General features: G+C 39.5%; 1 protein-coding gene across 3 annotated transcripts in view; it reads right to left on the bottom strand.

Annotated features, from left to right (window-relative positions):
• Positions 1–7172: 7172 nt before the first annotated feature.
• Positions 7173–27203, bottom strand: part of ACSL3 (acyl-CoA synthetase long-chain family member 3) — a 52050-nt gene continuing 32019 nt past the window's right edge. For 2 of the 3 annotated variants that reach the window (XM_017822393.1, XM_017822392.1), the window contains 12 exons: positions 26970–27079; positions 25612–25750; positions 23613–23763; positions 22890–23013; positions 22534–22605; positions 21893–22032; positions 20994–21166; positions 20276–20350; positions 19098–19289; positions 17753–17867; positions 13020–13177; positions 7173–11293 (listed from right to left, as the gene is read on the bottom strand). In XM_017822393.1, the coding sequence (XP_017677882.1) occupies positions 11130–11293; positions 13020–13177; positions 17753–17867; positions 19098–19289; positions 20276–20350; positions 20994–21166; positions 21893–22032; positions 22534–22605; positions 22890–23013; positions 23613–23763; positions 25612–25750; positions 26970–27079 (1613 nt within the window). In that variant the 3' untranslated portion in view covers positions 7173–11129. Of the gene's footprint in view, positions 11294–13019; positions 13178–13379; positions 13573–17752; positions 17868–19097; positions 19290–20275; positions 20351–20993; positions 21167–21892; positions 22033–22533; positions 22606–22889; positions 23014–23612; positions 23764–25611; positions 25751–26969; positions 27080–27203 lie in introns of those variants that run through there. The other variant, XR_001876095.1, reaches the window with a different exon arrangement.

Here is a 27203-nt window from a genome sequence, read left to right as displayed (position 1 = left end):
CCAGAGACAGCTTGAGGTATAAGCTCCACAATAAAACAGATGAAGAGAGGGGATAATGAAGAGAATTGAAGTTTCAATATACTTTGGAAAAAAACTTTTACAAGAGTTCTGTCCATTCAGTTAATACAGAAAGTATTTTGCTGCAGCTTACACGTGCTTCCTAATTTTAAAAAGATCTATAAATTAAAATACCAGATGTGGAGATGCTATAAGCATTTGAGATGTATCAATCTTTAAACTGCTTGTCTCCAAAAACTATGAGAAAGGTCCTGGCAACAAAATCAAAAAGTCATAGTAAGAAAAAAATAGGGCAAACAATATATTAAATGTTTCTTAAGTGGATCTGGGAAGAAAACCAAAGCTGGACTGTGTAACAGTGGAAACTGGGTATAATTTTCTGAAGTGCCTCTGCTAAAGGTTACCACAGCAGTGTCCTTCACTGTATAAAGTCACTGTTTACAAGTAATGAGCTTGATTCAAAGGCTCCTGATGTCAGGAGGAAAGGCTCCCTTCGTCTCGCTGGGCTTTGGCGCAAGCCCTGACTCAGCAGCCGCCTGCACGTGGTGACGTGGCCACAGGGATCCGATGGGAAAGCAGGCTCTGCTCTGCTCTCCGGACACAGGGACGGCGTCACCACAGGCCACGATCCCGGTGGAGGGCAATTTCCTTGGAAAGATTGGACTGGGAGTCCCCCCAAGCAACAACGTGCCCTGTGACACTGCCAGTGCATCTGGCTCCGGTCAGACCAGGAAGGCAAAGGGAACACCTGGAGACACAGACAGATGCAAGGAGAAAAATACGAGTGTGGAGGAGAAGCAACCAAAAGATTTATAAAATAATTAAACAACATTTGAAAGAAGCCAGGGAGTTGGCTGTAGCCTCAGCACAAAGTGGGAAAGGAAATGTGAAATGGCATCTGTCTGTGGTCTCAAATAGACTTTCTAAGGTTTCGCTGCACTGAATCAGCACAGAAATCTGCAGATCACAATGGGCTAGAAATTTCTATCACAATAAAGCTGTTCTGAGTACTACTAGAGCTTTCTTGAAAAAGTAAACAAACAAAGGCAGACAGATGGAAATAATTATAATCCAAATGCTTGGAATTGTTGGAGTGCAGTTTTCAATTATCCTAGATTGACCTGGGCCCTAAACCCCCATCCAAACAGCTAAAGCTACAAAATAGAAAAAAAAAACCCTTCTGGTGAAAGCAGGTAGGAGGTTCCTGGGCTCTGGCCCTCTCCTGCTATCAGCAGCAAACCCCTCTGAGAGCACAGGCAGGGCTGCTGCACTGGCACCCCACTGTGGAGCCCTGTTTGACAGCCTGGGACCCCTGGCACACCCCACCTCTGAGAAGGGCTGAGCCCATGGAGCAGGACATTCTTCCCTGCATGGAGGGTAAAGCCCAACTCAGGTGGCTGCCCCAGGTACCTCAGGAGAAGCTTTGGCAGTCACACTCTGGCTGGGGGCTCCCCAAAGCTGCTGCCCTCCTCCTGGTCATCCCTGGAGTAGGATGGAGATGTTATCTACCTACAATTCCTTTACCTGCATCAAATCTTACTTTAAAGATCAAAAATTAAAAATAAACAGCTCATAATAAAAGTTTTCAAAAACACCATTAAACCTCTTTCTATATGTAAAGAGAAATGCCCATGTTGCTGATTTCCCACCCAAACTGTTTGCCTCCACAGTACCCATTGCTCTGGCTGCTGTTGCCAAGGGTACCAGTTCCAAAAGGCACCCAAGACATGAGTGATTTGTGTGGCATTTCCAGAGTCACAGCTTTAGTCAGGTGGGAAGTAACTGAGATACAGATAAATATGGAAAACAGAAGCCTATGAGCAGCACCAAATGAGCACAGCTATTCTGCTCTGGCTCCTCAGGCCCCCAAGGGCCACCAGTGGCATCAGCCCCACAGGAACCTGGTGTTCCCCTGAGGAACATGGTGTCTGGGAGGTCCTGGAAGGTTCAGCCCAAGCTCAGCGATCCCTTGGGGTGACCCCACACTTAGTCAGGGCAGCCCTGGCCCCAGTTCCCAGCCCAGTCCCTGGCCAGGGCAGGGGCACAGTGGGGCTTCCAAGTCACAAGCCCAGAAGGCTGGATTGGACAGACTCATCTATGATTCAAAGTGTCTTTATTTCTTCCCTAAGGGAAAGAGAGCTGATGTAAATAAAATACACTTCTTCTTGCACCTTGGCCAGCCCTTCGGCTCAAGGAGCTCTGTCAGGGTAGGCTGCAGAAGCCTGAGTGAGTCTTTCTTCTGCTAATGTTCCATTTGCTTTAGAAATAAAAAAAAATCTGTAGCTGATCTAATTATAAATATTGAAATATTTATTTAGGCATATTTTCCATTGTGGAAAACACAGGGAAGCTCTGAAACAAGGGGGGTAGTGGTGTCTGGTTTACCACTGTACAGTGGCTACTTACTACAACTGACATAATTAACCCTGTCTGCCTACCTGGCATTTCCCGCTTTGCCCAGCTCCTCCTTGTGCAGGACCCTGCCATGCTACCACCATTTCAATACACTGCACTCGGTGAGAGTGGGGCCAGAGGTTCAGAGCACGGGGATTCTCCTTATTTTTGGCTAGAGAAAGAAAAAGGGACCTTTATGGAGAGCTGCCCCCGGGGTAAGGCCAGGTTGCCCTCTGCTTGCCTCGGCACAGCTCACACACAGCACGGCTCCCCGGGGGCGCGGGGCAGCATCACTGCCGTGCGCTCAGGGAGCGATGCAGCAACACAGGTGATTAACCAGGTATTCACTGAGGTACAGAAGGGAAATGGCAAGGGCTTATCTGCTCTCAGCAGAGGAGAGGGGCAGCCGGTGCCCTCCAGCACAGAGGCTGGTGGAGAAGGGGCAGCACCCCGGCACCAGGAGCAAGTCTTAAAGTCACTTAAACAATAAGACATCACATGACAATTCAGTGCCTAACAATTCATTGTTTAACTCTGGAATATTTGGCTTACTGGGAAAAGGAAGGTGTTAGGCTAATTTAATTATTTTTCATACTTCCCCCCCCCCCAGGTTTTCCATTTCCCACTGAACCGGGGCTGCTGCAGGCAGATGCTCAAAGCAGAGGCTGAGGACAGCAAGCCTTTGCTTTCATGGCAGGCATTTCTCAAATGCAGTTCTTTCTCTCCACCAAATTAGCCATGGGCTCACCTTTCCACAAGGACCAGCAAAGGCAGGGTGGTGCCCTGAGCACAGGCTGCTCCATGTGACACTTGGCAGCCACAGCCTCACTGTTCCAGCATTTTAGAAAAAGTTATATCTAGAAATCTTTGCCAGTCAAGACTTAGCAAGCATCGTGCCTCCTGTGCAAGCAATCCATTTTATCTACATCTAATATAGTCCAAATTTTATAAAATAATTGACAAAGAATCAGTTATGGGGAAAAAACCAAACAAACAACAAAACCCATACCAGAAAGGTCTGATCAGCACATGGCATAGTGAAAAGTTACTGGCAGAAAATGATTCTGATAGAAGGAAATGGAAAAATGATTTAAAAACCAAGCATCCCTTAGTTCCCTTGGAAAATTTTGGGGAAAGCCCCAAATCTCATCTATTTATGAAACCATTAGGAAAATTACTGCAAAATACTTTGTCAGCAGCACATCAATGAATACATACAGAAGCAATTACAAACTCAGTAGACTGGGGCTTTGGGGGGGCCTGCAAGGGCACAGAAAGTGTTCTGAATGCTCAGTGGAAACACCAGCACTGGAAGGACCACTACATTTGAGCAAACTAAAGTTAGGTTATCCAGAGCCCACAGTGGCTCCTGGGGCTTAGCGAAAGAAGCCAGCCCTGAGGACACACTCCCCGTTGGACACCCCTCAACAAGACCTGTCACCTCCCAGTCCTGGAAAACATCAGATTGGCCCATTTTGATATAGAAACTATTCTTGAAAAACTCTCCTTTTTTTCTTCCCCCTGTTGTTATACAGCTCTTACACAACTTTGACAAGAAGCGGGAGGAAAGCTGATGTGCTGCTAAACAGGCCAGATTGCTCATTGGCCTTCTTACCCTTCCTGCTAATTTTATTACAATACTTTAGCTGGAACAGACCAAGTCTCGAATTGCAACAAAATTAAGCAAAACCATTTCATTTCCAAGAAACCTGGCAGTAATAACCAGTAAACGTGCGTGAGATCCAGAGAACTGATGAAACAAAATTCTTACCAAGTTTTAGCAACTGGTTTCCTTATAGATTGTTAAGCAACCACAACCTACCTTCCAACTACACTAAATAACAGACACCATGTGTTCCAAGACATTCTTAAATCTTGTAAGTTATATGCTTATATTCAGAAACAACCAGGAAACGTATCAAAAATAGAGAGTTTGTAGAAAAATCCCCAATGCAAATCTTATTTAGAAAAAACTGAACTGTGTCTGATCAGCATCATTAAGACAAATCTCTAAATCAAAGCCTGTATTATTAGCTAAGCATCCAGTATGTCTTACCAGGTTGGGATAAAATGAATCTTATGGGAATTTGATACAATAGACAGTCCCTTTTGCTATTAATATTTTCATATTTCAAAAAGATAATGCTTTCTCCCCCACCCTCTCTAGGAGCCTGAAACTCGATGGAAACGTAAGGATCTACGTCAAAATCTCACCATTTCAGAGGAATTAAGGACACCAGCCACCAGGCCTGTTGCCAAACACAACTGCAATTGCTCATCAGTGGGAAGCCATATAAACTTTTCCATTAAAGTTTCATATGAACTTTTACATTCATAGTTATCTCTGTTATCTGCAAGTAATTACCAAAACAAAAAAAACAAACTACCCTAATCAACCCTGCCACCAATAGAAAGCATTACAGCTTCAGAGAAAAAAAATAAACACATGCTTGTAATAAAGTGGGAAAGAGTACATTGGAACACATGGATATTCAGGGACTAGGGATTAAAATGTGGCATGTGGCTTTTTTCCTGCTGTTGCACTGGGCAGTGCTGCGTACCCTTGAAGTCTGACATAAAGCATCTTTTTGGCATTTCTTGCATTGAAGAATTGTCCCAGCAAACATAACTCACCCGCCTCAAGAGGGAAACAGTGCTTGCTTTTCTACCAGCTGTCTCGTCCTGGAGACCAGGCAGCAGTTTGGGGATGCTGTCCAGGACCACACACAGATGGAAGTGGCCCAATGCCCAGCCCTGTGCGAGGGTTGCAGGGTCTGTACATTGGGTGGGTGGGCAGCCAAAGCCAAGCAGTGTAAAGCAGGAACGAAATGCTGAAAAAACTTGGTTTAAACCAATATGTAATGAAATTTGGGGTTCAGATCTTACAGACATTACTTGCTGAAAGCTACAGGTGTCTATTTTAATACTTAGTAGCTTCAGTGGAGAAAATATTCACGTTCTCTGAAACTTTTAGCTACCTTCCCTCCAGCCACAGCAGCTGGATCTCTGCCAGACAGGTACGGGCAGATGCAGGGCACTGGCACCAGCTCTGGCCCTGAAGTTCAGCTTCAGTTATCCACATGCAAAAGCTACCTCTCCTGGGAGCATTTCCTAATTTCCCAGTTTTCACTGGCACCTCAGAAGGCCAATAAACACTATCCAGCCCTTTCATCCCAAAATAGAAATATTTCTCCGCTGGCTCTCCAGCACAAGGAAAAGGCACACCTGCCATCAGTTCCCTGGGTTGCCAAGAGTGCACAAATCCACTTTTTAAGAATAATTTCTAGGGAAAGCCGGAGTTAGTTTTCTACACCATTCACCTTTGATCTGCAAGAGAACGTTTCAAACAGGAGGGCAGGCTGAGGGCCCCCACAGGTCACAGCCCCAGCTTAGCAACATTCCCAACAGTTCCCCTGGGACAGCAGGTAAGGACAGTCCTGCTCTGTGAACATGACACAGATCTAGGGTTCCCTTTAACTTTCATTGCCAAGATGGAAACTGTGCATACCCAGAAATAATAACATGTTTTAAAAAGTACTATTCACAAGTGTTAAAACTCTTAAAAAAAAAATTACTTTTTCAGCTGCTTGGGTGTTCCTTTCCCTGCTGTCTCCCCTATTTTTTTTGGTGTAGACAATAACAGCAATTCAGGTCTACAGTGTTTTTTATTTTTATTGTATCTATTTTGGAGCCTATGCCTCTCTAATGACTTCCTTAACTTAATATTTTCTGAAAAATTATGATGTTTATCCTTTCTGAAATTAGTTGCTATAATAAATTAATATAGTAGTTCTGAACTTGTTTACTTCTCTTTATTTTATTAAAGAGACCCCTAATAGCATTTTAGCAGCTATAGATGCCTAAGGGAAAAAGAAAAAAAAAATCAATTAAAGTGTGTCATATTATCCTAAAACATTTGAAACAAGAAGTTTTCAGTCTTAAAAACCCCCAGCATTTTTGAAAGGGAAAAAAAAGGCAAAAAAACCCCCGTGAATCAGGAAAAAGCTGGAGCCTTCTCATGGCTGATTAGAAGGATAAAATATCAGCTATGCAGCAAGGAAGGCTTGACATTTTGTCAGCACTATGATTCTGGGCATTTGGGGAATCTGTAAATAGAGACCCAAAAAAAACCAAAGAAAAAGATGCATCTGTTGAGATGCCTCCAGGCTGGATGGTTACTAGCAATGCTTTGTGAGTTTGTAATCAAAACTTAAAAGTGCCCAAGATCTCTTAAAGAATTCCAACTGCAAGCATCTAACATCACTTTGGGATCTGACCCTTCAAACCTAGGGAAAATTACACACCAAATATAAGCCCTAGCACATCTGGACAGGTAAATAAGTCAGAAGCTTAGAGCTTTACATCAGGTATTTACCACAGCTGGTGCTTTTAAACAGGGTAAATAACACATCATATGCAAATAAAAAAAATTGATCAAGCAGGATTAACTTTCCTGCAGTGAAAATCCAGGCTAAACTGGTAACTCCTGGTCCTGCATTCAGCCTGAAAAAGTCACATATATTTGAAATATCTGACAATAACAAACACATCTCTATATTATCAATTCTATGTTCAGCACAAATCCAAAATGCAGCCCCATACTGGCCATTGTGAAAACAGACTATCTGAGCCAAATCCAGAACACCCAGTGACCTCCTTAACAGCCAAGTACCCAATTAACATAATTTGAATCCACTAATTTACAACCATAAGTTATCCAGACTCAGATAAAAATGAAGTGCCATTGAAAAAACTGGACATATGGGTCCAGATTTGTGAAATTAATTTTATTTTTGAAACATGATATCCAATTACAAATAAATAATTCATACAATATAACTCAATTAGGATATACAATGTTCAGGCAGTTCATAGTAACAACCAAGATCACATTGAAAATGAGTTTACATTAAATAACCCATTACAATAATATACAACTGGTCATTTAATTAACATTTCAGCCTGGTCCAAGGTGTACACAAGTTGGAGATTGTTCCTCCTGCCAGTAAAGAAACAGATGTACACAATTTTATACTGAGTCCAAAGTAATTAATACATCACATTAATAGAAATTAAAAATGCTGCATTGCACTGCCTAAATGTAATTTTAGTACAGAATAAAAAGTCTGAATTTTAGCAGAACAAAGGTTATTGCAAAGGAGTTTTATGTCCTATAGCAATTTCTGCACAAACTTATGAGTTTTACAAGGTGTTCTTAATGTATGGTTTTGATTCCATACCCTTCTCTGCATCCTGTCTATAAGCCAGGGGATGTAGGTATGCATTATGTCCTTAGCTCCAGTTGCATGTTGCTTTTTGCTTTCATTTCAGCACAATCTTTTACTGCTCAGCCACAGCTCCCATGGAGGTGTGCCCCTGCCTCTGTGTGACCTGCAGCAGCAGCAGTGAACTTGCACTGTCTTCTCTGACACATAACTTTTTAATTTCCTACCCACCCCAGAAACACTATCCTCTGCAAAGAACACTTACGAGATCTAAAGTGAATTTAGCCTAAAGTCCTGAAATTTTTTTAAATAATTGTGGAAATTTAAAGGAGATTCACAGGATCCTTGGAATTTCTTTGTCAATCATTTTAATAATGATATTACGTAAATTTTCATAACAGAGTAAGTAGTAACAAATCCAATGATTCAAAGTCCTGGGAAGCTTGTATTTACAAAAGTTTTGTTAAAAATCCCCCTCTTTCGGGGACCCTTCAGGTGAGGTATATGCCCCTTGTTCTTACTTTGAACTCAGATTGTATAAAAGTTACAGCTCTTTCCATTACGAAATTCCCCACGTGACCATTACTCCCAACCATGCACTACTCTAAGTTACTGTACAGCTGTCGGCAGCCCTGGGGACACGTGCAGCACATTCCAGCAGGTACTTTTGTTCCTGTTACACTGGGCATGGGAAGACACATCAGGAAAAAAAAAAATATGGAGAGAGCCTAGGCAAATTCCCAGCTGGCAAGCACTGCATCTCTGCAGGGTTTCAACAAATTCCTCTACAGTTGTCCTTCTGCTCAGCAATGTGAGAGCACGTGGTGGCAGCCAGAAGTACCTGGCAGGCTTGGCAGCCTACAGAACCAGGGCCACCAGAGCAAGGAAGCCCCACACCTGAACTGCAACCTGATTTACCAGCCCTTCCCAGCCCCAGTCACTTCCCAGGAAGTGAGGGCACCCACGGGACAGGCAGCCTCAGTGGGACATGGAAGTACTCATTCTAGCAGTATTGGAATCTGTCTTTTGTTATAAATCAAAAGCAAAAACATACTCATCACAAGGATTTTTAAAAGTCTTTCTATCTCCAACACTCAGACTAGTCAATGAACTGCTTTAGTTTCACATTCTGTTGAAGAAATAAATGTCCACGATGAATCTGATGTTTAATAAAGGAGGAACTATATATATCACATCCATTTTAAACATAAACAGACCTGAACTATAAAATCAAATGCATAGTTAGACTGCAACCCCATCCTGTGACTGGATTAGAAGAAAAATTAAAACTACTATTTCCAAACAATTTAAAAAGTTTCATTTATGCAATTTCTCCAAAATGGATTTAAACCCTTAGCAGAACAAAATACTAACTTCAGATTTCTTTAACCAAAGCAGATTTGTTTTCTCACATCTGCTGCACAATGCACCAAGTGATATACATAATACTTCAGCAATTTATTAATTTTCACCTAAAAAAAAATCACAAAAAAATATTTGAACAATGTACAGTTTGTGCTGAGCGTGAACTATTTAAGAATTTAAGACGGAGAACAGATACATATTTAATATTAGCAATGTCTAATAAATGGTGTGACACTTCCCTACAGCCTTGGCAATTTTCCCAGTCGGATTCTTCAGTCATATTTCAACATTTCATTTATGACCAAGATATCTGAAGGCAGTAATCTCATAAATACGGTTCCAATTTCTTTTTGATGCTTATCTATCCATTTGATTACTTACACCAAGATTCACCAAATGTTAACAGTTTTTCATGGACAGCAGCAGGGGAAATCCATGAATAACAGAAACTACCTTATCATTTCATCAAAACTGAAGTACAGGGAACCTGCTTGATAACTTTCAACTCCTAGGAAACTGCTTTCTACAATCATTGGAAAGTGTTAATGTAAAAAATATCTCAGAGGGTTTTTTTAGATGAGAATTTGCACATCCAATAGCTCCCAAAACTCCATGTCACAAACACTAACAGCAGCAACTCCTTCCCCCAAACAAAGCTTCTGCCCTTCAGCATTGCTATGTGCTACTATAGCAGGGGACTAAGTGACCATCAGGACCCTGATTTTTAGTACTACAAGTAGAGGATACACATGAAAGTAATCTCTAAATTAAAGCCGTTTTAATATTTGCTCCATCACAAGGTTGACTGATGTATGCCTTTTCACATTCGCATGTAACCGTGAATATTCTTTCCAGAAATATTTTGAAAATAAAATTCACACCTGAAATAAATCTTAACCCTCTCATTGAAGAAAAGTTCCCACATATTTCTTCAAACAATATCCATATATCTCTAGTGAAACAAAAATTGAGGCGCCTTCCCAAAATAAGAATTTGGTGTAACAAACCAAGCAACATAACTCTGGCTGACAAATGCTTCAAATACCTGTTTTTAAAGCAAAAAGTGCTAAACAGAAGAACACAGCATCAAAGGGAGATTTTTAATGGCACAAAGGGCAGCTAGGCACTGTGTGAGTTGAGAACATAACTGTCATTATGACTTTAAAAATCCCCCCCAGGAAGATGTGGGTTGCAGCTAGGGCAGAGCAGGGGTCTTGCCAGACTTTCACAAACAAAGAGCAAACCCAGTGTAATGTCCAAACTTGAAGTTGTTAGAGTCCCTCTGCTAAAAGGATACTGTCCAACCTGTAAAGTGTTAAGTGAAAATAATGCTGAGAGTTCATATTAGCACTACACAACTCAGTTCTGGATGAAATGGTCATGAGCTGTTTAAGAAAGGAGTTTCTGTATCTGAGAGATTATTCTTAGGTTTAACATCTGCTGTGTTAATAGCAATTTCTGTATTAACAAGCTTTAACTAACACCTGCCTTGATGCAGAGTTGTGCCATGACCATCTTTCCATTTTCAGATAAAAATAAAAGTAACCATTAGGCACATATTGAAGGTGTATTACACAAGCTGGAATGTCAAACATGTTCTCCCTCAGATTTACACAGAAAAATAGCACAGCAGCAAATAACCTGGTTCTCTGTTCAACAATTATCTTGTTACAAGCATTTTCAATGTACATAATGTCACAACATCAATACCTTATCTTTAAATAATTAGGTAAAAAAAGGCCCCCAGTATAACCATTTCTTATATAGCCAAGTTCTCTCTATATACATCCAAATTTTAAAGATACAAATAAAACATTATACAGGATTTATAAATGTTTAAAAATTTGAGGCTTCAGAATCATGGTTTCCCAAAAAGACCTGGGAAAATCCACAGTCTGACAAGGTAGCAGAGAAAACTGGAAAAAAAGGAGACAGACACAAGTTTGCTGCCGTAACAATTTACTAAACTTGCCAGTCATCATAGTGATGTCATCAGAAATAACAGTTTAAGCTGGAAATGAGGAATGGTGGTTTCGTGTGTTGATCTCAAGTGCTGAGTTGAGACAGGCAATTCAAGTATTTCCTATTTGATCCAAGCTCATCGTAGCAAAGTGGTGCAGAGGAGAATTATTTTACATTTTTTCCATACATCCGATCAATGTCCATTTGATAATACGCCGTGAGCTCTTTGCGTTTGAGCTTGAACGCATCTGTCACCAGACCAGTCTCTGGGGTCCAAGGATCAGGGCTCAAACGAATCTTCACTGGTATTTCAAACTTCTCCAGATTAGCTGCAAGGAGAAATATTTTGAATACAAACCAGAACTGTAACCATTTCGCTAAAATGAAGAGCAAAAGGAGAAATCATTCTCACAGACAAAAGGACAAGATATAAATAAAGTGCTCCTCTAAACCCCCATGGTTAGCTTTGATAACCTGTGGGGTCACAAGCAGTGACAGGATCCACCAGTAACTGTTCTCCAGGCTCCACAGAAATACTGGAATAAAGCCCAGCTGTTCAGATATCTGTGCTTCCTAACTTCAGAAAAGCATCAGTGCATGGAAGTGACATCCTCAAAACATACACTACTGTACCAGTGTTATGGTACTCATCATCTGGAGACAAAAATCTTAAAATCCATACTACTTAAGCCTGAAAAAATAGGGGGGGGGGTAGTTGTTTTTTCCCCCGATAGTCCTGAATTGATGAAGGAAATTAAGTTCATATGGCAGCTGGTCCCTGTCCTGAAACAGAACAGTGCTCTGCATGTTACACACTTAGCAAAAAACACTATCATTTGCAAGAGCTTCTGCCATGGTTTCAGATATAAGAGAAGAAAAACAACTTAGAAAAGTAACCAACAGATGAGCAATAATCTCAACAAAACATCTATTTTCAAGTTAAATTTCAAAAATATACACAAATGCATAGTTATCCTGTGCAATCTGCCATTTTCAGATTGCAGAAGAGGTGCAGAAGGACATTGTGATACTGAGCAACTGCAAAACAGCACAAAACAGTCATTGCAGAGAAACATCAAAGAGAATGTGTATGAAAAATTTAACATTCCCAATGACCATTTAAAAAAACATTCTGTGGTCATAAGTGATAGCTTTATGAAAAACCTCAGGGATTAGGAATGGCCAAAAGCAAAAATAAGGCAGAAATTATTCCGAAGAACAAACTATCACTGTGCCACTGTTTCATTCTGCACCAGAACAGCCTAACAGACTATGACCAATTAGCATGAAAAAGATACTGCTGAGGGGGAAGTATAATCGACACCAAAAGTATCACAACCACCATTGTGACTGTCCAGTGCCTCTCCCATACCAGAGCTCAGCAGAACCAACCCCAGCTGGCAGATGGCAGGGTTGGAACAAACCAGGCATTTCTTCACACACATGGCTGAACTGTGCAACTCTGCTACAGGATACTGTGGATACTGATACAGAACATTTGAGTAATTTTCAAGTGTGACAAAAGAGTTAATGGAAGGAAAAATCTACTGAAAGTTACTATCTGCAGAGATGTTGCTTTAGTTTTGGAAATCCCTCAGATGCAAGTAACTGGAAACCAGGAGAGCCCCTGTCTCCATGGGTTTATTTCAACTCTGCATCAGTATGTAGCATGTGAGACTGTGTGACACACAACACATGCCATGGATCTATAGGTAACACACATTATTTTTGGACCACCAGCTAAGGCCAAAAAGATACCTCAGGACATCTTAAAGAACACCAGACACACATACACCCTATTATACAGGGAACTGAACTTGTTAAGTTTGTCCTGGTTTATATTCTTTCCTCAGCTATTGGCCACAGTAAGAGAAGTTCCATGAACCAAAATGATGCAACTCATGTTTCGTTGTTGGTGTCTTTTGGTATAAAAACTTCATTTCATACAGGTTCTATGAAATATACACACTCCGGAAAATCTTTTTAGGGCCTATACTTACTTCTTTCACAGACATTGCAGTCCACAAGGTTGATAATATCTACCCAGCCACTCACCTGCCATGGCAGCCTCAGCTAGCACCTTCAGTACCTCTTTTTCCATCTCAGGACTGTTACAGATCTCTTCCCAGGTTCCTTTAAATCCTTTTTTTCGAGCTAGTTCTGCGAGCTCCTTTTGATTTGGCACAACAAATCCAATGACATAAGAATGGAAACTGAGGAGTACAATATACTTTAGTATGAATTTAGTAAAGTAAACAAGTCTTCAAAAATAACATTTCAAGTTGGGTGGGTCTGCACTTTCATACAGAGATATTGCTCTCAACAGCTGGCTTTTGTTCACCTGATAATATTTCTGAAATAGTACACAGGTTACCTTTACCTGCTTACAAATAAGTAGAAAGAGAAGCTACTTACCTTACAGTAACTGGATTGCTTCAAGGTGTGCTGTCCATATGCATATTCCACTGTGTCTCATGCTCAAAGCTTTGGGAAGCAGTTCCCATACGGTGTCAATGCTCCCTGCCTCTCCTCATGTTTTGCATCCCGGTATGAAGACTGGTGTGCGGCTTCCCTACCTCAGTTTCCTCTCAACTGCAGAATCCAGTTACTGTAGAGGAGTAGAGGACTGCAGTGAAGAGGGGTTGGAGAGCAGGTTGTGGAATGAGCATATGCACAACACATCTCAAAGAATGCCTGCTTCTGTAAGGGAAGTGACTTCTCTTTCTCTTTTAAGTGATTGTCCATACGCTCACTCGACTGTTGGCAATCTTTGTCTGCTCCTGATATGCCCAGAACATATGAAGCTGTGATCTCAAAGTCTTTGGAAAACACTGAAGCACAGTTCACCTTGAAACAGGTATTCAAGATTTTTCAGATGGTGTACAGTTTAGGGAAAATGTGAACAGAGCCTCATATAGGAGCTCTACTCATTCTAACAAAGCCCTTCATAGAATCAGAGAGTTAAAAGCAAACTCAGAAGATCACCTAATTAACTGACCTGCCCTGAAACAGTCAGATATATGTAACAGATGCTTGTCTAAATCTTTCTTAAACTTGGGGTGAGTGCTACCATCACTGCTGCATTGCAAGCTCTTTCTGATGGCTATTCCTGACTCCTCCTCTCTGCAGCTTACCTCAGAATGGTCAGATGTTCCTCTCTTTTCCACAGAAGCCATTTATTTATTTACATTTATTTTTTTCCTTCTCACCTTTCTAGTCTTCCTTTTTTATGTTTATTTAGGAATTTAAGCAGTGCCCTTTCCTCCTAAATCACGTATCACAGACCTCTGCCCAGACATAGCCATTTTTCTCCTGGACTCTTTTCAAGAAGTCCACTTTTTCAGAAGCACTACATATGAAAATCAGGCTCTTTGATGCTTGGTAGAGCAAAAAGATCATTGTGCATCTTATAGGCAATACATTTGTTATGCCATACCTTCTTAGAACTGCATGGCACTTGTTGACTCATGTCAGCTCCAACAGGCTACCAGGTGGTGGCTCTGATCCTGGCCTTCTATAGTTGAGGTGTAAGTATAATTTACAATTCCCCTCTTCAACCTGACTCTGTTTTCAAGCAAATCTCCATCTAGCCAAGCTTGCTCTGAATTCTAATCCTATCCTCCACTGTGGCTTTAGTTCTATCTCACCTTAGCTACCTACAGATTTATTAAATCTTTTCAACTCTCTCTTTCATCAGACAGATCATTAATGTAACATACAGAAACTTAATCCTGGTATGGAGATTACTGTAGCTTATCCTTTAAGGTCTCCAAGATAATTTTAAAATACTAACTCTAAATATCCTTTTGGTTCCTGTACATTACAATTTTCTCCTTTGTTACTGACATGAATAATAATGGGCCTCTGACAGCAGTTGTGAAGACTGCAGCAGAGTCCATTAGAAACACAGGCTTCCCTGTCAGCATCATCACAAGCTCTGCCTACTGGCTGCCTTGAAACCATTCTCATTTTGCTCTTACTAAGAAAGTACTTAAAGAATGATTTCAGATTAGTCTCAGTATCATTACTGCTTGCATCTCACTTTCTGCTTTTGCCTTGGTCTGATTTTTTTCCCCATGCACACTCATGCTCTGCTCTGTACTGAACCCTTGTAACTTCATCTAGGCTCTCCTCTCTAATGTGTATGTATTGCATATGAAGGCATCCAGAACAAAGGACTCAGCCTCTTTCATCCCTGGTTCCTGTAGTCTTTTGACATGCTTAAGGTCAAGTCCAGCAGTATCACCGGTGTCTCCACGAATAAACAGTATACAGAAATCATCAGTTGACTGGGTAAGCATTGAACTTTCTGAATCACCTAAAATTCAGCCTCTTGAGTAGAAGTATACTTGTTCTGGACAAGCAGATCCATCCAACTGTGCTTTTTCCTGGAAAGAACACCACAGCTCCTGGAACGTGCAGCTTTTCGTTCTGTTTCACAATGTTAAATCTTCACTTGTTACAGTTCAAATGCTAAAGCACTGTTTTGTCTCAAGAAGTATCCTGAAGAGTACATCTTCTCTCTAGAGCAGTTACTTCCCTCTCCACCACCGTTCCTTCTGCAGATCTTTTGCATTTGGTAGCTTTGCCAGTCTTGGAAGTCATCACAACAGCATGAAGGAAGAAATTTTCAGACTTTGGTCCCCAGGACCTCCTTAGCCATCCCTCTTCATGCTAAAAGAACTTGCCAAAATGTCTGTCCTACTCTAGACATCCTCATTCCCTTGCTGTGCTTGAAATCCTACCCACGTACAGCTCTCAGACCTATGGTCAGACACATTTAGTGGCACTATACGTCTGGTCCTTATCTCCTTGAGACTTCTGCTGACAACTCCCTCAGGTGGTTTTTTACCACGTTTGCTCATTTCTCAGGTAACTGAACTACTCATTTTCCCAAGGTGATGCTCAAGACCCACTTAATGCATCTTGGATGCATGAAGTGTTGATAAAGCAGTAGGAGTCTCCCCTGAAAGAACTCTAATCATGATTCCTTTCAGCAAACATTCCTTATCATACTGAATATTTATATGTGAAGTCAATACAGCTTCTGAAGCACCAATATCATGCAAACAATTTTGATTCCCTATTGCCACGTTCAGAGGAGCTTTGCACCCCAAGATCTAAAGTCAAATCACAGATATAACTCATTTATAAAAGTCTGCCCTCCTTGTCCTTTTGCATGGGGGAGGCAGAACAGCTACAAATGAAAGACTCCTCCTGCACAGGAGATCACCCAGGCAAAGTATAAGGAGAGACAGGATCTAAGAGATCATAGGCACTGTTACAAAACTCTCTGAGCTCAGACTGCTGAGGTGAGCATATACCCACAATGAAATGTGCATATGGACAATCAATCAGGGAATCTGTATGATGTGGCTGCTTATGCCACATTACACACAATAGCCTGGAGAAGAAATACAGCAGCAGCAAAACCAATCTAGAATGTCTTGTCTTGTTCGTCCTTGATCTGGACTCTTGTTTGTAAATTACCTTTAAAAATTGCTCATAGGTCTTCCTGTTTTTAAATAATGGTCAAGACAGTCTATCAGAGTCAAGTGTCTGTCTGACAAGTGCATTTTAGCTTCCAATGTTATTTTGACCTGGCAAAATTAATACAAAATTTGATAGTATGAGGTCAATAGTGAACTTCAATCCTAGAAGAACAGAAATCACCACCTGCAGGAAGCTCCTTCTCCATAGACTACAGAGGGTGCTTGGAAAAGGCACATAACTTCAGGCAGTCAAAGCAATCAAACATGAGACTCACTCAACAGGTCCAAACCACAAATAAAGATTAATATAATGGAAATTTTCTCTTGCCCAATGCATGTTAGCCTACTGATCCCAAACTGTCAGGACTGAAGTTACAGGATGACTACCATCAGTCAACACAAACCACCTAAGAACTACAGAGAACCAGGAGAACAACCCAAAAGTTAATTTTTTATTTATTACCACTGAGCAATTCTCTGGTATGCTTCTCCTGGCTTCTATCGAAAATAGGGCTTTTTTTGCCATACTGGAAATCAGAATATTTCTGATAATTCAAAAGCTCCAAAATGATTTTTCAAACATCAAAACGTCAAAGAAAACAAAGACAACCTGAAGTATATTTATATGTGTAAGTCTCTATTATGCATAGGCAAGAAATTGTAGAAATACAAACTTAAGACATGCTTGAGCCCTTGTATGCCTCATTTATTAGTGCACATAGAGAGCAAAGAGAAAGGTCATTTGATCATCATTTATTAACTGTGTGTTTGCATAGTATTTAGAGTGTTTTAAGCTTCAAGGCTTCTGCTGGTGTACGTAGGGGTTAAAGAAAAGTAATTTTAACTCGCAAGCCAGCTTCTGGGCTGTTGGTGATTTTTTCTACCACCTTCCTCTGAAGTACCACAGTACATCCTCTGAAGGACAGATTGCAACTAAATACAGCAACAAACAAGGTGTCCTAAGGCTTCTATAGGTAATAATCTCTAAAGTGCTTGAGTGATGTCCATTATTAATGCAGCCAGAACTCAGCTGCTTTTCAGACTGGGGAAGAGGGAATGAAAAGACTCATTATTGGCATTTCCAGCAAATAATGAAAACAAATGAGAAAAAAAATAAAAACCACAGATTTCAGATGTTTCAGTTTTAATAAGGTTATTATTCCATTGTATTATATGTTAACTCCTTTTTCAATTGATTAAAAAAATGTCACACAATGAGTGGCAAAAATTTTTGCTTATGGTTTCAATAGGACAGACAAAGAACAGAACAGTAAAAAAGTATCAGCTGCCTCTTACCTGCTTGCATAGACACAAATATTATCTACCAGTGGGAGATTCTTCAGAGCTGCTTCTACTTTGCCAAGAGAAACATATTCTCCTGCCTGCAGTTTTACAAGATCTTTTTTGCGATCTATTGAGGAAAAAAGGAATTAAACGTTAATTACAGAACAGAAAACTTTTAGACAACGATTTTAGATTTTTCTGAAATGCATCTATAAATACCAAAAGATAAGCTGACTCATGTTTGGTGAATGTACCAGAAACATTTAAAGTCAGGTTTCCAGACTCTGTATTTTATCAATCCATTGCTCACACCAAAACAAAAGACACCACAACTCCATGCATTTTCTGCCTTTAGAACAGCATTTCCTATATGACAGCACCATCATGTGCATGGAAGACAACTAGGATTATGCAAAAGCCAGTATTAGCTAGGAGCACACATTTTGTGCTGTCTGGTACAGACACTCAAGGCAGAAAATGCACCACTTGGTGACATTTTCTTATTTATTTCAGGCTAAATCCATATATAAAGAGCAACTGTCCAGTTGTTACTTGAAAAACAACAACGGGAACCAAAAGTTAAGGCAAAATAACTGAATCTTATTGTACATAGCCCAAAGAAGACAAAGGTGTGGTGGCAGCACCTCTCCTTCACCGTGTACTGCTGTGCTGCTTTGTGTGACCAGGCCAGGGGGTTTGTAGCTGTCTGACCTACCTGACCTGTGCAAGACAACTGCAATGGGACCTAAGATTTTTCTCCTATAATAAACCAAGTAAGCTTTGTTTTTCAGGATTAAAAGCTCCCTGAATCACCTACTGATTTTAAGAGACTCCTGGTCATTTATAAAGCACCTAATTTTGCACCTGCAGGTGTCAAAAAACAATGAGCCTATCACTGGCTTATGTATTAACACCTTTATCTCAGTATATTTTTTCCGGGTTCCTATATGATATAAGGATATTCTTATTAAAGAATGCCAAGATTTAAAAAAATCTTATTTAATTCCTGAGCATGTATTACCCCAGAGCCTTTTCACCAATCAAATTCCACACTTACACAACTATATAATCTCAGGCAGCTTATCTACTGAATTAGCTTATAGTTAATTTTCTAATTACTACCCCATCTCACTAATATATGGAGTCACTGTTAAGACTGTTTCAAAGTAACCAAAAAACAACTTCTAAAACACACAAACAAGCCTCCATTAACATATCAGAACCTCCCTGGGATAAATGGGAGGGCTTTAGACTGCATGCCAAGATATGGAGATTTTTTTTGTTGTTAATTACTGTATTTAGCAGCCCTGAAAAATGTGAGTATATATACACATACGTTCACCTGAATTTAACTCACCGATAATTTTTAGACACCCATCATGATGAAACTCTCCAATGTCTCCAGTATGGAGCCACCTCTGCCCATTCTCATCAACAGTGAAATCTTTTTTGGTTCGTGCTTCATTTTTGTAGTAGCCTGCAGTCACATTCTGCCCTCCAATAAGGATCTCACCTCTAGGATATGGTTTGTCAGTGTTGTAATAGCCACCTAAAACAATGTTTTTTTTTAGTTAGCAAGAATTAAAACATTACAAAGAAAAAATTCCTACTATTTTTAATATCTCAATATAGAACTAAACACTGTAGTAAGTCCTTAGCCAAAGCTACCACTTGCCTAAATAGTTCATTAAGAGAGGAAATGGTTCCAATTCTTTTCAGCATTTAAACAGCTGTTAAACAGTGATGTTCACACACATGCAGAGGCAAATGCCACCTCTGTACTTTGTTTCTGCCACGTACTAACACCCTCTATCAGTTCTACACAGGCTCAAATAAAAAAAAAATATATAATTTTGCCTCACATTTTAGGAAAGAAAAAACCTATAAGGTTTCCCTCTAGTCTAAAACAGCCTTAAGTATTACATATTTCTACTCTACAATACATAAAAGCCTACAGTGAAAGGAAATCACCTAAATGTATTTCAAACTTTATTATATATATTTTATATAGCATCCATTAAGCTTCCACGCCACGTGTCAATTTCTTAATGATTTTACTAATAATATTATAAAGATTATTTTTAAATATTTCTTAGTGGCAACTTAAGGTATCATACATGCACTTCAGCTGAAGTTTCCTGAATCCAGCACCTCTAAGGCACAACACACAACCTGCATGAACACTGATTTAAATCAGGAAGAGGTACAGTGCTGTATGCATTTATATAATGTACATACACAAATAAGGTGACTGGAGTAAAAGAAATAGTATAGTCAAAGAGAATCATAACACTACCAAGTCAAAATCCCACCTGCATTGACAGCCTCTGTCTAGGTATTTCAAAGTTTAAAAACCACTGAGGAATTTATTTTACCTTTCTTCTCCCCAAGAGCAACATTTATAGGCAAGAGTAGCATTTAAAATCTAAATAGCCAAGAAATAGTCTTCTAATTACTACTACTGAGCAAGGCCCAATAAAAAAAATACAGTTCTTACAAACATACTTCAATTTAATCACATACAGGAATTCTCACCTTCTTCCCAGTTCATTAACTTTATTTCACAACAGACCAAAGGTGCTCCCACTCTTCCTGTAGTGTAGTCCCAAACTAGAATTTTAAAAAGAGCATTTTTCAGAAAAACATTTAAACAAAACTGATTAGAAAGAAAAACCTTTTTTTTTGTCATGCATCTTATTTAGTGAGAATTAACTGCTATTTATTTTGAAACTTTAATTCATAGAACACAACTTACAAGAAAAACAATGGATTTATCAAGGTAATGCAGGTAAAATTCTTATCATGCCAAGAGAGTAGATGGACTGTATTTACATCCTCAGTTACTAAAAGGCAACTGAAACCATTGGGTTCTATTATATGAAATTAGAATCTGGTGCAGGCTTTTGCTTTCCATTTTCTATTTTCCTAACATCTCAATATACTCACCAAAATTTGAAAAAAAATTATTCAGTTCAACTGGTAAGTGCAACAATGCCACGATCCCATTCACATTATTATGGGTTGCTCCATCACAAACGAGAACATTCATTTTAGATGCAGGTCACCAGCTTTAGCACAATGTGCCAAAATTAGTGCTCCTGCTGTTTCACGCATTTATGATAACAAGTAATTCCCAGGATTCCCCAATCATGCCTGGTGGCAGGCACACACCAGAGGAACAGGCCATCAAAGACGGCCCATGCAGGACGCTCAGCACGGACCAGAGCACACAGTGGGACTCACGGACACCAACCTTCCGTGATTGTTCCGGCTCCGGCCGATTCCGTCAGCCCGTACCCCTGTCCCACAGGGCAGCAGAAACAGATGTTCATGAACCGCTGTGTTGCTGCTGAGAGGGGAGCTCCTCCACAAAGCAGGATGCGGATTTTCCCACCTAGCAGCATTCGGACTTTCCGGAAGATAAGGCTGAAATGCAAAGATAAGAATATATATTTGCTGCTTGAAAACAAAATGAGACAATACCTAATTTTCTATCTGAACTGTAAGTTTCCACCATCTTCAAAAACACTTCTAAGGCATTCAAGGAAAATCCTGAAGGAGCAGCACACTGAAGTTTTCAAAAAGCTTTCTAAGCTTGTTTCCATATTCTAATTTAAAGAGGGGTTAAGTGTCTGAGAACAAAGATTGAATGAGACAGCAAAGTTCTGTGATTTTCCCCTAAAAATAATTCAAGTACATTGTATAAATTTTGGAACTACATTATCCTTTAGTCTCACTGAAGCTGGGAGTTAGACTCAGTGATCCTTGTGGGTTCCTTCCAACTTAAGATATTCTGTGACTCCCTTCTGTGAAAATGTGAAGTCTACAGTTCTCTATAGGAATAGAATTCTCATCTTACCCAAGAATTATATAAATCTATTATTAAATTCCTCATGAAAATAATGCAATAAATGTAAATTTCCAATCAGTTTATAGTTAAATAACACTCACTTGAATCATATCAGTAAATATTTAAATCCATCACACAAACTACTGATTTGTTGTTTCAACTGACACTTATTTAGACTTGCTCATGTTCAGAGTGTCAACAATAAAGTGAAGAAAAGCACAAAAAGAAAATCAGATACTGCTCATGCGGTAAGACTTTGATAAGTGATTTTCTGGTGCCATTACAAATAAAGTTCACATTACCTATCGCAGAGTGGGGTAGTGTAACCTTTGGAAATCTGTTCCATTTTGTAATTGTAGGCCAATATAAATAGATTCCGCTGGAAACTCGTCATTTCATTCACTTTATTCATGACATTTTTGTAGATCCGATCCATAATTTCCTAGTTACATAAAAAGATTAACTTTAACTCAAAGAAACAGAAACCCTAAATTCAGTACAACAAAAAGAAAACATGATCTAGAAATTAAAGTACATTTCAGGTGACAACCAACTCCCAGGTTCCCTCCTCTTCCATTGCTAAGAGATACCAAGATGATCAGAGAAAGGAGGAAAGCAAATGTCTGGGCAGGAGCACTAGTTAAACCCCAAGCTGCCTGCTGCCAACTCTCTTTATTCCATTCATTCACTGTGATGATCAATAAATTACTAATTGAGTGGGAATCTAATCCCTATAGCTATTCTAACTTTGAAAAACGTTGTCACTCATATGATCATATCCCCAACATAAAAATACCAAAATTATTATTTTAAGCTAGTTTATCATCAAAGGATCTACCTTTTTTACTTAAATGGTCATTGCATTGATTTTGTTGTTAAAAACTGAATTATGAATCCACATTTAAAAACAATTTTTAGAATTATTTATCCTTCAGTTACTTACCGGGACAGCTGCCATTAGGGTTGGCTTAAGTGTAGTAACATCACCTTTGCTTCCTTTCTTTATTTTAGAGGACTAAAGTGAAGAACAAATTTACTAGCAGACATATTCAAGATTTTTAACATGAGAAACAAAATGACATATCTTTCAAAACAGTAATTTTTATTTAAATTATATTCTAACAATTAAAGCTAGTCCAGAGTATCAGCCATAATCCCCAACACCCTGTTTTCATGAACTGTAGAAATCAAGATTTGTTGTACTGTTTTTTTAAGAAATATTATAGAGATCTGAGTAATTTTGTTTTAATTTCTTTTTTTTTTATATATATCCCCTAAGGACTTACATCTACAACATACCTGGTCAGCCAATGTCTGAGGTGAGGAGTAACCGATGCGGCACCCGTGAGACAGACACACCAGTTCAGCACTCAGCTCCAGAACATGGGCAAGAGGCAAGTAGCCAATATAGATGTCTTTTTCCCTGTGAAGAATTTGTGAAAGGCAGGTTTATGTTGTACCACTAGAATCCTCAGATGAATCATTAAGCAAGATTTTCTCAGAGTTTGCCACAGAAGTAGAGAAAGTAGGAAAATGCCTTTGAGCTTGAGAACATATTTCAAATGATATGGGTTTTGTTTCAGAAGTTCTGTACTATGTACTGTAAGTTTAAGGCACGAACAAGGGGAGATGTTTACTCATCCCAAGATGATTACTGGTGTGTTATGGTTGCAAAGGCAACTCTGTGGACAAGATCACAAACTGCACCAAACAGAAAGAAACCACAGAATTTAAACACTAACCAAGGGAAGTACTGCTTAGGGGAGCTTTCAACCACTCCAGTGCAAGGCGGCCTCAGAGGCTTTTGTGTCCCAGTCTTACCCACATAGAGAAGATGAGAGAACAAACAGCACATGAAGTAGCCGTGTCATTTAGTGCAGTACTGGAAGATCCTCAGACATCAGTACATAGTATGATGTGTCACAGACATAGCTATGTTTATTTTTTCCACAGTAATTAATCTAAAGTTATATTCAACTACGTGACTTCTTTATTTGCTGGTAAGTAATGGTTGGTACGTACCCCAGGTTTGGAATCCTCTCAGCCATTCCAGTTATCCCAGCAATTATGTTGCAATGGGAGATCATGACTCCTTTAGGAATTCCTGTGGATCCACTTGTGTACATGATCACTGCGATATCCGAGGGCACAGGCCTGGACGGCTGTTTGTGTCCTGCAATTTGTGTTAAAAAAAAAGAGAACATACAACATGTGGAGAGGCTCTCAGGCTGGGAGATCTGATACACTAACATATTCCAGCAGTCACTGCAATACAGCACCACATGACTCTTGCCACCACATTTTGCTTAAAAAGATTGGGGTCCAGCTCAAATGCCTTCACAAAGAGTAGGAACTTTGCATTAGCTGAGCAATACTTTGAGGGACTGTCCTATTCTGCCAGGACAACGCTTTTCCTATTATGTTTCTGCTATTCCAGCAGCAGAAAGAAAATTGAGCAGAACTTTGGCTTCTCAAAAATGTCACTGAGCATTTTCCCCTCGGGCAGGTTTGCTGCCCTGGTTCCACGCTGCTGCAGGGTCCATCCCCTCTGTGCAAAGCTCCTTTCTCACATGCTCCCTGGCAGGGAACATGCTGCCTCATTTGCAACACCTGCAGCAAGGCACCGCTGAGCCAGTGTGAGGTCCAATTCCTATACATATTTAAAAGAAGTTCAACAGCTCTAATTGGATTAAAGTGCTTTTTAAATGCTTGCACTGAGAGCAAGAAAATACAAAAACAATTGTGTTTACTCAGAGGAAAAACTGCATAATGCACAATGCATGTGGTACAATGAGCACAGTGAATGAGAAGCATGAAAGCATATTTAATCATTTCCCACTCACTGAATCCTGCCTATCCTGCACAATGAACACCACAGAGGAAGAAAATATAAGAAACAGCTCATCTACTTAATATTAATTGGACATGCTTGACCATAAACAATTCATGATAGTATTTCACAGTTTATGAATGGTTAACTTGACAAAGATAAATGTTCCCTTATTGTAGTGCAGAGTATGTGATATTTAAAAGACTGAAGAAAGAAGGATTAGACACTGTTTTTACACTGCACACAGATTAACAGATCTCAAGGAGCTAATGAATTACCACAGACATAATTTTTCTGTTGGTGTTGTATGAAACAGTTTTAATAGTACATAAAACTGGTACAGCAAAAAGGGAAAACCATCTTTTAAGGAAATTGAGAGGTAATGATGTTGGGAGCAAACCTGCCATTCCCCTGAACATCAAGAGCAGACAGATTAACCACCCTCCCTACTCCTCAAATACAATCCAATATTCATGTGCCTTCAGTAGTCAAGAGATTCTGAAAACACAGAGGATAAGGACAGAAGAAAGCAACTACTGAATATAATTAAATCTTGAGATACTAAGTTGGCAGGTCTTCAGAGCTAAGAATAAATATTTCTCATGTTAATAGTTAAAAAACCTTAGAAAATTCAGAATTTTAGTTCTAAAAATGTGACAGATTAGAAACAGATTTCAATGCATTTACATAGTAAATTGACACTTTCATATATGTAGTAAGTGACCAAGTTCTATCAGATTCAACTGGCTATTTTACATTTTTCTATCTGTGAATTTTACAAAACTTAACAGTAACAAACCACTGATTTCTTTTGTTATAAAATGCACAATGGTTTTGTGTGCCCTGAAAAACCTGGTTTTAATATGTCTGATCAGAAGAACGCTTTCTGAGTTTCTATCCTGGACTAAATGCTTATCCAAAAAATTATCCTTCAACATGTGACACTTGATTGTGGAGAAGGCATTTTCACTAAAAGCATCTTCCTCTGTTGAAAAACAAAACAAACTACACCCCAAAAACCAACCACAGCCATACAAAAAGAAAATCCCACATATTTTATTCAAAGAAAAGGCAGATAAGAAAAGGTTAATCACTGCATAATTTTGAGATCTGCAATTTCCCCAGGTTTACTCAACAGAGTCAGGGTAGGACAACAAATGAAATGGTCCAAACAGAAAGAAGAGAACCTACCAGCATCTGCCTTGGCCCCCATGGCTTGCACAGATGCCATCGTGTGAACGATGACACCCTTGGGAAACTCTGACCACATTGTTGGTTTGCCATCCACTGTTATAATGTGTCGTAGCAGTGGAACTTGAGATACAATTTCCTGTGGAAATAAAAATGTGTTCAAAAACTAAAAATGAGGATTATGCCAACAAGAAAAAAAAAACAAACAAGAACCCAAACCCCCACACCATCTACTGTATACTTTTTAAAAAGCATTGACATAAAATCTCAGAATTTTAAATATCAGAGGATAAACCTGTTGAGCTCAAATAGCTGCAAAGGTTGAAACTTTCCACTTACAAGTCCAGAAGCTTCTCCAACCATTTATTGATTTGTGCCTTATTTCATGAAAACCCCACAAATAAGACTGCAATGATTTGTAGAGATAATTAACTTTTCACATCTATAGAACAGTGAGAGAAACTGATGATACTGAGCTCACAATAATTCTTAGGTTGCCCCTTGGTAACTACGTTACTTAAAATAAGGAACAGCTAGCAAAAATATAGAAAATCATTAATTAAGCATTTGATGCAAAATGGCAGCCCTAAAACATTTATCAGTGTTCTAGTGGAAGAAGAGATGATCATTACCTCTAGCAGAACAAATGCATTCTCCTACTGCAAGTTGAAATAAATGTGCATTGTATATATACCTTCATTGTAGAACCGTTTTAAAAGTTTGGGTCATACTCATTCAATTTCCAGCAACAGCACAGTATTCCATTAAATTCCTTTATCTGAAAGGCCCCATTTCCACCAAAACACATAATGATGAAACTCATTCAGATTAATTGTTCTACTTGGGTATTCCAACTGGGTTAGTGAGTCACAAAAGTTTTTTGACCGTTCTAATGTTTAGTAAGCTTTCCCCCACACAGAAAAACAGCTCTAACTCTTCAATCAGCCATCTTTAGATTTAAAAGCCATTCTCTGCTGGGAGAACATCCAGCAATAAGCCAGGAGGGTGATCACATTTAGCTCTTCATACACAGTGTATACATTTTTCTGTTCTTCCCATTGTTAGATTTATAGGCACTAAATCCACTTAGAAACCATGGCAGTTTCTTGTAAAGGTGTTCCAGGCAGCACTGCAGGTCTTCTATGCTGCAAATTGCTCATCCCATTCTCCAGAGTCACTGAGGAGCCTAAAACCCACTGAAAGCAAACTATCACTTTTTTTTTGTACGTAAAGCTTATTCCAAAAGCATCTGCCTTATAGAAAGGCAATAAATCATTGTTCTGTACAATGGAACCAGGCCATTTAACGATAATGAACAGACACACTGGAAAGAAATAGACAAAGAACAGTTTGCTGACCTTCAACTTTGTTTGCATCAGTTCTTTGCTAGTGATGATGGTGGTCACCTCCGTTTCATTCAGCCCATGTACTATTGCCGGGCCCCCCAGGGTGGCGTACAGAGTGACAACTGAAACACAGAACGGGGGGAAATGCTGAATCTCCGTGTCACATTTTCAATTCCAGTTTACAGTAAAGGACTGAGATCAATTCATTCCAAGTTATGTGACAGTAAAAAACATTTGTCAACTCAG

The sequence above is a fragment of the Lepidothrix coronata genome, unplaced genomic scaffold (assembly GCF_001604755.1).
Source record: "Lepidothrix coronata isolate B3197 unplaced genomic scaffold, Lepidothrix_coronata-1.0 Scaffold97, whole genome shotgun sequence".
Classification (NCBI taxonomy): Eukaryota; Metazoa; Chordata; class Aves; order Passeriformes; family Pipridae; genus Lepidothrix; species Lepidothrix coronata.
The sequence above is the reverse complement of the archived record's forward strand: the minus strand, read 5'-3'. Positions and strand labels throughout refer to the sequence as shown.